Raw genomic sequence first — 10,678 nt, 5'->3', positions numbered from 1 at the left:
GCACTCGGGGAGCGCCCGAGTGGGCGGGGCCTCCTGCCCGGGCCCCTCACTCACCTCAGCTCCTGCCTCTCCTTCATCCAGGCGGCCAGCACCTGCCGCGACTCGGCATCCTGGTAGGTCTGGGGGAGACGGGTGTGCCAGGTGTGAGCAGCCGGGGGCAGCCCCCCACGCCCCGCCCACCGCCAGCCGGGCCCCACACCTGCATGCGCTCCAGCAGCCCCGTGAGCGCCTGCTGCCACGTCAGCGAGTGCATGTACTGCTCCGTGTTGATGATGCGGATCTCACGCTCCAGCTCGGGGATGATGGCGCCTGTGCGCCAGCCGTGCCGCAGCATGAGGTCCTGGGGGGCCGGGGAGACTGGGTTCAGCAGCAGCTAGGAGACCCCCCCCCCCACCTCCCCCAGGGGGCCCCGGCCCCCTTACCGCCAGGTCACTGTAGAGGTGGTCCCCGAAGTAGAGCACTCGGGGGCCGCGCCATTCTGTCAGCCGGAGGAAGTCAAACAGGTTTCCCTGGGGGGAGGGGGGTACACAGCTACGCCCATTGTGCCGTGGGGGCTCCCCTGGGGCTCCTCTCCTCCAGGCTTCCCCATCCCCCAGAGGCAGCGAGGCCGGATGCAGGGCTGCCCTTTCCCGTGGCCTTGGGGCCACTCTGGGCCCTGGCCCTCGCTGCCTCCCCTTCACACTCAGGAAGGGGGTTTGCCCACGGTAGGAAGGCCTCCCCGCCCTGTGCCCTCACACCCGTGCAAGTGACGGCCTGAGTCCACTCTGGGAAACAAACTGCAGCCGTGACCCCACGGCCCCACAGCCAGCAGGCCACCCCGGCCCACCAATAGCAGACTTCCCTGTGAGGTGCCTGCCCCTCCCGCGCCAAAGCTGGAGAAAAGATGAAAACAGCCAGGCTCTATCCAACACGGCAGAGGAGGCTGGAAGGGGAGCAGACACCGGGGTGGGCCGGGACAGCCTGTCCATGGGAGAGGCCTGGGGAGGGGAGAGCCACAGGGCAGACAGGTAAGGAGGAAGAGTGAGGTGCAGGGGACCCCAAGGAAGAGGAAGTATGAGCGGGCGGAGTGCTGAGGATGTGCCAAGTTGGCAGGAGACAGGGAGAGAACATGAGGCCTAAAGGAAAGTCTAAAACCTGCCAAAGAAGGAAACTCAGTGTTTCCCACAAAGGTGGAGTGGCGCTCCTCAGGCTCAGCGGGAGGCCAAGACAACAGAGTGTCACCCTCACAGCCTGCCCAAGGGGGCCGCCAGCACGGGAGGCTGAGCAGCGGGCAAGGTGGAGGGCCGGGGTACTGCCTGCAGTGCCTGGGCTCGGCACCCAGCAGCCCAAGGCTGCGCTACGGGCCTGACCACCAACCCCGAACCACTGTCTCTAAGAAGCCCCAGTTCAGCCAGGATTTCCACATTCCATCCAGAGCCGAATACTTCATCACCTCCCGCTCACAGCCACCTAACACCTCCCCACCGAGCACAAAGCCCCTTCTCACCTTCCTAGCCAGCCAGGAAAAGGGGTCCTCAGAGGCCTGTGAGCCGCCCCAACCAGGCTGTCTGGCTGCAGCAGATGGCTCAGCCCCGCTGAGTGGGCGCTTACTGAATGCCTGAGCTACTGAAGAGCTTCACGGCACACGTGAGGAGAGCATGGCACGGTGAGGCCAAGCATCGGGGCTGGGGCCCCTGGGAGGAGACAGAGCCCCAGCGGGTGTGGGGCAGCGCCCACCCAGCTGGCTCTCACCTGCCGGTAGATCTTGCCCTTTTCCAGGCGGGTGATGCGGTCCCAGTGCAGCGAGCCCTTCTCATCAAGTTTCCTGAAAGGCCTAGGGTGGGTTCAAAGGCCTGGGGTGAGGTTCAAGGGCCTGGTTCCCAGACTGTGGCAGAACAACAGGTGGCACGCCTGCCCCAGGACACAGAGCAGCAACCGCGCCCACTCCCTGGGCCGACCACCGGCCAGGCCTTACTTGCGTCGGTCAGTGAAGAAGCTGGGCTTGTCCGCTTGGACGATGACCACGTCAAAGAGCTGGCGCCAGTCGGGACCCACCATGTGCCGCATCCCCTTGTCCCTGGGCGGAGAGGGGCCGAGTGGGGCAGGCGGCCGAGGGAGGATCCAGGCCTCTGCCACCCAGCTCGAGTCCCTGTCCCGCTTCCGCCCCCCGCGGGGGCAGGGGGGCTTACACGAAGCTGAAAGGGCTGTTGGTGATGAGGAACAGCTGCTTCCCATGGGCCACCAGGCGGCTCAGCACGGCGAACGTCTCGTCCCCTCGCAGGATGTACTTCTCTGGGAAGTACGTGGGGTGGGAGAGAAGGGAGTGGTGAGGGCCAGCCCCGTGCCGGCCCCGGCAGCCGCAACAGGGCCCTGGCTCCCCTTACCCATGTCCCGCTCGATCCACTGGTACATGAGGCCCTTCACGTGCACGTCTCGGATGGCATCCTAGGGGCAGCGGAGGGACAGTGAGGCCTCACTGGAGCCCAGGATGACCTGCCCTGCTGTGTCTGGGCTCCCGTCCACGCCACCCGGGGGCGCAGGCCCAGGCCCTTACTGTCACATCCTTGTAGAGGTGCGCCTGGTCAAACTCCAGGCCGTGGCCCAGGAAATGGTCCACCACGCAGGAGAGCAGTGCCATCTCTGGCAGCGAGAAGATGTCCATGAACTGCTTGATGGAGGGGCCCTGGGGAAGGAGCACTGGCTGAGCAAGCCCTCCAGCCCTGGGGACCCAAGGGCAGTGTGGCCTTGGGGCGAGGGCTGGGACACGAGGGTGCAGGCACTGCACCCCGGGAGCCCGCCCCGGGAGTGTGCTGAGCGGGTCGCCTGGGCAGCGGTAGGCGGGCACCTACCTTGCCGTAGAAGCCGCTCATCTGGTAGAGGGGGATGTGCTGGGTGCCCCCGTAGAGCTCAATCACTTCTTCGTCTGGCACAGGCTGGAGGCCCCTGGATGGATGCACAGAGACCACCAGTCCAAAGTGGCGCTCTGGTGTGAGCCGGGGGTACGGGGCAAGGCCGGGGCAGCACTGACCTGTAGGCTGTCCCCAGCTGCACATAATGGAAGGCGTCAATCTTCATCAGAAGGCTCTAGGGGCACCACGGGAGCAAGATGGGCGGTGAGGCGAGCATTCGCCAACGGCTCTGAGCCAGCCTTTTCCAGCCCCCATGCCCCAGCTGGCTGGTAGAAAGGCACCCCACGCTTGACAAGAGGAAGTGCGGCTTTGAGGCCAAAGGAGTAGAAAGATGAGCCCACCACCGCCGGAGCCAGCTGGCTAAGGAAGCAGTGGAGGCCCCTCAGGAGGGGCCGCTCACCTTCTGAATATCGTAGTGGAGGCCGCGGATGGCAAAGGTGGGGTTGTACTCATACTTCCGAATGCCCTCTGGGTACTGTTGGGGGAAATGGGGCCAGGCCTGAGCCAGCGGTGTTGGCACACCTGCTCGCCGGGCAGTTGCCTCAGGATCCATTCAGCCACCCACCCACCAAGGGCTGGTCTGGCCTCACCTTGTAGTGCTCAACCAGGATGTCGCGGGCGGCATTGAAGATCTCCGGGTGCAGCGTGTCCGAGTACTGGGCCAGGGTGTAGTCGTAGTCGAAGCCGTATACCTCGACGTCGCGCAGGCTGATCTCATTGTTGGCATAGATGGCCGCAGGGTTCAGGAGACTGCACACCTCGGGGGGCAGGAGGTCTACAGGAGGAGGCGCCAAGTGTGAGGCGGGCCCTGAGACACCCTAAGATGGGTGCTCTGAGCTCGGCAGGTCAAACAGGCTCAGAGAAAAGCCCCCCGCCCAGGGTCACACAGGTGGGATAAGGGGCCGATGGGTACCGGGTGACCGTGCTGACGCAGCCCACCAGCTGCCCCTCCTCCAGCCTTTACACGCCCCAGGGGACACCTGGCTATGCGCTGGCCCTCTCCACTTGCCTGAAGCTGGGGTGGGGTCTCAGGACCCCATCACCGGGGTAGGAGTGCTGGCTGAGGCCGGAGCCGCTCAGCTCTGAGCATCTGCCACAGGCCTCAGGGCGAGGCCCCTCTAATCAGGTTTCAGCCGCCCGGCAGCCCACATAATAGCATTTGCTGCCTGAAACTGAACAGGACCCCATGGGGCTCCTGGGCGCGGGAGCCTTCTGTCCCGTTTCTTGATTGTAGGGAGGAAATGCCAGCCTCCATGACCTTCCCTGGGTTCCAAAGGACAGATACAAACAGCTGCTAGTCCGGGAAGGCAAAGGATGCAGACACGGGGAAAGGCAGCTGAGAAACCCCCGAGGCCAGATCTGAGGAAGCAGAGAGCTCACCAAGAGCAGGAGGCGCCGAAGACACAATAAAGTGCAGGCCCTGCACACACCCCTAACAGCAGCCCCACCCTTGGGCCACTCCAAGAACTCCTCCCCAATTCCTCCTGGGTTGGATGTGAGGTGGTTTTTCGGGGGCACAAGCCTGCTGTCTCCCCCTTGGCCTGGCAAAGCAATAAAGCTGTTTTCTTCTTCTTTACCCCAGACTCTCAGATTTGATTCTGCACTGGTGCGCAGAGGCTGAGTATTCAGCATCAAATCTAGCCCCCAACATAAGGCTGACTTGAGAATGTATATAGTCAAAGCTATGGTTTTTCCAGTAGTCACGTAGGATGTGAGAGTTGGACCATAAAGAAGGCTGAGTGCTGAAGAATTGATGCTTTTGAACTGTGGTGTTGGAGAAGACTCTTGAGAGTCCGTGGACTGCAAGGAGATCCAACCAGTCAATCCTAAAGGAAATCAACCCTGAACATTCATTGGAAGGACTGATGCTGAAGCTCCAATACTTTGGCCACCTGATGCAAAGAGCCGACTCATTGGAAAAGACCCTGATGCTGGGAAAGACTGAAGGTGGGAGGAGAAGAGGGCAGCAGAGCATGAGATGGCCAGGAGCATCACTGGCTCAGTGGACATGAGTTTGAGCAAATCGGAGATAGCAGAGGGCAGGGGAGCTTGGCGCACTGCAGTCCATGAGGTTGCTAAGGGTCAGACAGGACTTTGACTGAATAACAACATTTGGTACTTTAAATTAAATGTAATCAGTTGTAATTCTGTTATTGTAACCAAGTTTCCTTACACTGTAAGTTTCATTACACTGTAATCAGATGTTTAACCATGCCTTTCTAAGTCCTGTCATTTATAAACAGTTACTGTACTCTGATGCGTTTGCAAAACTGCTTCACCTTCAAGAAAATTTATGGGAAGGACCTTATGACAAATACAGGTCTCTAATAAATTTCATACCACGCCGCTGAGCTGGGTGTACTGCTGCACGTTCGGTACGTATAACAACTGGATATAAGCGATACAATGTATGGCCTTTAGTGTTCCCTCATTAACATACCTCTGAGCCTTCTCATGACACCTGATCGGCTTTTCCCCAACGTGGATTAATTAGGCACATACAAAGGAGACCCGATACCGAGGGACATGATCTACATTCAGGTTGAACTGGACAGATATTTTGATTATCAATGCTTTCTACTGAAAGATTTGCAATCAGAATGGGAAATGATAAAAGTGTGCATGTATTGAGGTATGGGGAAGTCACTGGCTTATATTAACACATGGTTTAATTTTAAAAAGTGGCCTGTTTCGTGACCTCTCACAAACGCACGTTATGTCTGCTTTGCCACTGATGAGGGGAATGCATTTACAAGTCAAAGTGGAGGACAATGGTAAAGCTAAGTGACCACTGAGGATGTGATTTCACATTCCCGTGTTTTTATAAACTTGAAATTTCTGAGCTATGTCAGACTTGGGATGCTAAAAGGATTTAAAAAGTCCCCCAACCTCTTCAAGATTTCAGCTAAAGACTGCAAAGATTACACCTGGATCAAGGCTGAGTAGAGCCCTTCATGCAAGGAAAAGCATCATAAGTGGCAAAAGTCCTTTTTAAGGACGTTACTCCTCGGTGCGGCCTCCCCTCTGCTACAGAGGGGCCCGTGGGCCTGCTTTCATCACAGAAACAACACAGACAGCAAACAAAGCTTTGGGTACAGACTGGAAACCTCACTCAGCATGGAGGCCCCAACCTACGAGAAAGGCCGAAAAGAGGGACTGCGCCCTGAGGAAAACTCTCCCCAAGCTGTGCCAGAAAACTCGTCAAAAAAGGACCGTCTTCCAGTTGTGGCTCCTAGAAGCGGGCTAGGATTGAGCCCCTGTGAAACGGCATACGAAGGCCCTTCCTGGCTCCTGAGAGGAGAGAGGGAAGCATTTCGTGGCACTGGAAGGCTGCAGGTGGACGACCGCATGTAAACCAGCGCCGGCGGGACCTGCCCTCAGCCCACACGTGCAAACACGACGCCGGAACCCAGCAGAACAGCCTCCGACGGAGGCGCACCCGCGTCTGCTTAGGCCAGTTTCCCAAGACAATACAAATAAAAATGAAGAAATGGGACCCAAACTTACAAACTTTCGCACAGCAAAGGAAAACATAACAATGGCAAAAAGAAAGCCTTTGGAATGGGGCAAAATATTTACAAAGGATGCAACAGACAAAGGATGTACATTAATTGCCAAAATATACAAATAGTATAACATCAATTCAACAAAAAGAACAACCGAATCAAAAATTTATGGCAAAAGACCATAAATAAGACATTTCTTAAGAGAAAACATATAGGTGCCAATAGGCACATGAAAAGGTGCTCAACATCACTAATTATGAGAGAAATGCAATCAAAACTGCATAAAGGTACCACCTCACACAGGTTAGAATGACCATCATTAAGAAGTCTACAAGTAACATACGCTAGAGAAGGTGTGGAGAAAAGGGAGCTCCATCACTGGTGGTAATGCAAATTGGTACAGAAACGATGGAAAATGGAGTGGTCAGAAAAATAAAATAGAACCACCATATGATCCAGCAGTTCCATTCGTGGGCATGTTATCAGTCAAACCATAATTCAGGAACATCCTTGGTGATCCAGTGGTTAGGGATCTGCCTGCCAACGCAGGGGACATGGGTTCGATCTCTGGTCTGGGAAGATTCCACACGCTGGAGAGGATTCCCTGATGGCTTAGTGGTAAAGAATCTGCCTGCCAATGCAGGAGACGCAAGAGACCTGGGTCGATCCCTGGGTCAGGAAGATCCCCTGGAGGAGGAAATGGCAACCGGCTCCAGTATTCTTGCCTGGAGAATCCCATGGACAGAGGAGCCTGGCGGGCTACAGTCCACGGGTTCACAGAGTCAGACATGACTAGAACATGGCAAGGCAACTAAGCGCCTGCACAACTGCTGAGCTCACACACTGCAAACACCGAGCCCCGCTCTGCAATCACTGCACCCGCTTGCCCTGGAGCCCCTGGCCCTCGACAAGAGCAGCCACACGACGAGAAGCCCGTGCACCACAAGTGGAGAGCAGCGCCGAAGACAAAGCGTGGCTAAAATAAACACAGAAAAACCCATTTACAAAGATGCATACACGCCTGTGTTCATGGCATCACTGTACACAACAGCCAAGAAACAGAAACACATTTCCACTGACAGACGGACGGGTAAAGATGTGGTGGGTGCGTGTGCTTAGTCGCTCTGTCGTGTCCGACTCTTTGCAACCCCATGGAATAGAGCCTGCCAGCTTCCTCTGTCCACGGTATTCTCCAGGCAAGAATACTGGAGTGAGCAATCTATCCCTATCCCTTCTCCAGAGGATCTTCCCGACCCAGGAATCAAACCAGAGACTCCTGCATTGCAGGCAGATTCTTTACCAGCTGAGCCACCCGGGAAGCCCCTAAAGATGTGGTACATTTATACAAAGAAATATTACTCAGACATAGGGAAAAAAAGAACAAAATAATGCCACTTAAGGTTGCAACTAGAGATTATGATACTAAGTGAAGTCAGAAAGACAAATACCATATGATATCACTTATATGTGGAATCTACATAGGGCATACAGAGAAGGAAGGCAGGGAAGGTGGGAGAGACAGAGAAACACGGGCGGGAGGAGCTAGGGAGAAAGAGGGAGGGAAGAAAGGAGAAAGAGAGGCAGAGAGTCAGGGGGAGAGAAGGGAAGAGGTGAGGGAGAAACAAAGGAAGCATGGGGGACAGAAAGACACAGGAAGAGCAAGGGGGGCAGAAAGAGGGTGTGAGGGGGGAAGGCGGAGTGATGGGGGAGATGGGAAGAGAGAGGGAGACTGAGACGGGGAGAGGCAGAGAGCAGGAGAGGGAAGGAGGGCGAGACAGAGACAGGCAGGAGACTGAGAAGAGGGGTGGGGTGAAGGCAGAGAGGGGGAGAGAGGGGGCAGGAGAAACAGTGGTCAGAGAGAGAAAAAGGGAGGGAGACACAGTGACAGGGAGGGAGAGAGAGCCGGGTGGGGGAGAGAGGGAGGAAGAAAAGAGAAAGGAGGAGAGAGAAAGCCAGAGAGAGAGGAGGAGGGAAGGAGAGACAGAGATAGGGACGAAGGGAGAGAGAGAAAGGGAAAGGGAGCAGAAAGACAGAAAGAGACCAGGAGACAGTCAGAAAGAGGCCAAGAGATACACAGGAAGAGAGACACCGAGGAAGACAGACAGGTGGAGAGGGTGGGAGAGAGAAAGAAGCAGAAAAGAGAGGGAGAAAGATCAGGAGAGAAGGAGGGAGGCAGGGAGAGAAAGGGAAAGAAAGAGGGAGGAAGTGAGGGAGAGGGAGAGGAGAGAGACAGGGCAAGAGAAACAGAATGAAAGACGGGAGAGTCAGGGCACAAAGGAACACACCTAAGAAGCAGCCGTCATCTTCTGGGCTCCAAACTCACTGCACATGGTGACTGCAGCCATGGAATCAAAAGACGCTTGCTATGACCAACCTAGACAGCATATTCAAAAGCAGAGACATTACTTTGCCGACAAAGGTCTGTCTAAAGGCTATGGTTTTTCCAGTGGTCATGTATGGATGTGAGAGTTGGACTGTGAAGAAAGCTGAGCGCCGAAGAATTGATGCTTTTGAACTGTGGTGTTGGAGAAGACTCTTGAGAGTCCCTTGGACTGCAAGGAGATCCAACCAGACCATCCTGAAGGAGATCAGTCCTGGGTGTTCATTGGAAGGACTGATGCTAAAGCTGAAACTCCAGTACTTTGGCCACCTGATGCGAAGAGCTGACTCACTGGAAAAGACCGTGATTCTGGGAAAGAGTGAGGGCAGGAGGAGAAGGGGATGACAGAGGATGAGATGGTTGGATGGCATCACCAGCTTGATGGAGATGAATTTGAGCAAGATCTGGGAGTTGGTGATGGACAGGCAGGCCTGGCGTGCTGCTGTCCATGGGGTCGCAAAGAATTGGACATGACTGAGTGACTGAACCTAACTGAAGAAACAGCCTCACAGAGAGAACAGACTTTTAGTTGCCAAGGGTGAGGGGAGGAGGGAAGGGATGGACTGGCAGTTCAGGGTTAGTAGAAGCAAACTCTGACACTTAGAATGAACAGGGGATGCAGGTTAGATCCCTGGCTGGGGAACAAACATCCCACATGCCTTGGCGCAACTAAACCAACTCGCCACAACTAGAGAACCTGCGAGCCGCAACTATTGAGTCCATGTGCTCTAAGCCTGTGCTCCACAACAGGAGAAGGCCGAGAGCCGCAACCAGATAAAGTCCACACGCTAATGAAGACTCAGCTCACCCAAAGAAAGAAATAAATGAAGTCATATGTTTAAAACAGTGCGGGAAAAAAAGGACTGAGAAGTATTGAGAGCAAAAATGGAAACCAGAGGCGAGGCACAGATGGTGGAGTAACAGGACAAGGAATTCACATCTCCTAACACAGTGTAAAGAGCAATATTGCGTAGGAACCTGGAATGTTAGGTCCATGAATCAAGGCAAATTGGAAGTGGTCAAACAGGAGATGGCAAGAGTGAATGCCGACATTCTAGGAATCAGCGAACTAAAATGGACTGGAATGGGTGAATTTAACTCAGATGACCATTATATCTACTTCAGCAGGCAGGAATCCCTTGGAAGAAATGGAGTAGCCATCATAGTCAACAAAAAGAGTCCGAAATGCAGTACTTGGATGCAATCTCAAAAACGACAGAATGATCTCTGTTCGTTTCCAAGGCAAACCATTCAATATCACAGTAATCCAAGTCTATGCCCCAACCAGTAACACTGAAGAAGCTGAAGTGGAACGGTTCTATGAAGACCTACAAGACCTTTTAGAACTAACACCCAAAAAAGATGTCCTTTTCATTACAGGGGACTGGAATGCAAAAGTAGGAAGTCAAGAAACACCTGGAGTAACAGGCAAATTTGGCCTTGGAATACGGAATGAAGCGGGGCAAATTCTAATAGAGTTTTGCAAAGAGAACACACTGGTCATAGCAGACACCCTCTTCCAACAACACAAGAGAAGACTCTACACATGGACATCACCAGATGGTCAACACCAAAATCAGATTGATTATATTCTTTGCAGCCAAAGATGGAGACGCTCTATACAGTCAGCAAAAACAAGACCAGGAGCTGACGTGGCTCAGATCATGAACTCCTTATTGCCAAATTCAGACTTAAACGGAAGAAAGTAGGGAAAACCACTAGACCATTCAGGTATGACCTAAATCAAATCCCTTATGATTATACAGTGGAAGTGAGAAATAGGTTTAAGGGACTAGATCTGATAGAGTACCTGATGAACTATGGACGGAGGTTGGTGACACTGTACAGGAGACAGGGATTAAGACCATCCCCATGGAAAAGAAATGCAAAAAAGCAAAATGGCT

The 10,678-nt window shown here is 54.5% G+C and overlaps 1 protein-coding gene across 3 annotated transcripts in view; it reads right to left on the bottom strand.

The window, feature by feature from the left end:
- Positions 1 to 10,678, bottom strand: part of NT5DC2 (5'-nucleotidase domain containing 2) — a 43,735-nt gene that overhangs the window by 358 nt on the left and 32,699 nt on the right. For 2 of the 3 annotated variants that reach the window (XM_086367656.1, XM_086367655.1), the window contains exons 2-13: positions 3,479 to 3,663; positions 3,289 to 3,363; positions 3,008 to 3,063; positions 2,829 to 2,922; positions 2,534 to 2,662; positions 2,364 to 2,424; positions 2,169 to 2,271; positions 1,955 to 2,056; positions 1,732 to 1,813; positions 423 to 509; positions 200 to 340; positions 55 to 119 (exon numbers count right to left, since the gene is read on the bottom strand). In XM_086367656.1, coding sequence (XP_086223782.1) covers positions 55 to 119; positions 200 to 340; positions 423 to 509; positions 1,732 to 1,813; positions 1,955 to 2,056; positions 2,169 to 2,271; positions 2,364 to 2,424; positions 2,534 to 2,662; positions 2,829 to 2,922; positions 3,008 to 3,054 — 911 coding nt within the window. In that variant the 5' untranslated portion in view covers positions 3,055 to 3,063; positions 3,289 to 3,363; positions 3,479 to 3,663. Of the gene's footprint in view, positions 1 to 54; positions 120 to 199; positions 341 to 422; positions 978 to 1,731; positions 1,814 to 1,954; positions 2,057 to 2,168; positions 2,272 to 2,363; positions 2,425 to 2,533; positions 2,663 to 2,828; positions 2,923 to 3,007; positions 3,064 to 3,288; positions 3,364 to 3,478; positions 3,664 to 10,678 lie in introns of all 3 variants that reach the window. The other variant, XR_015151564.1, reaches the window with a different exon arrangement.

Source organism: Bos grunniens, chromosome 22, assembly GCF_055505025.1.
Source record: "Bos grunniens cultivar Pamir isolate PY7600 chromosome 22, Bosgru_T2T1.0, whole genome shotgun sequence".
NCBI classification, from domain to species: domain Eukaryota; kingdom Metazoa; phylum Chordata; class Mammalia; order Artiodactyla; family Bovidae; genus Bos; species Bos grunniens.
This window is presented reverse-complemented; position numbering and strand designations above follow the sequence as displayed.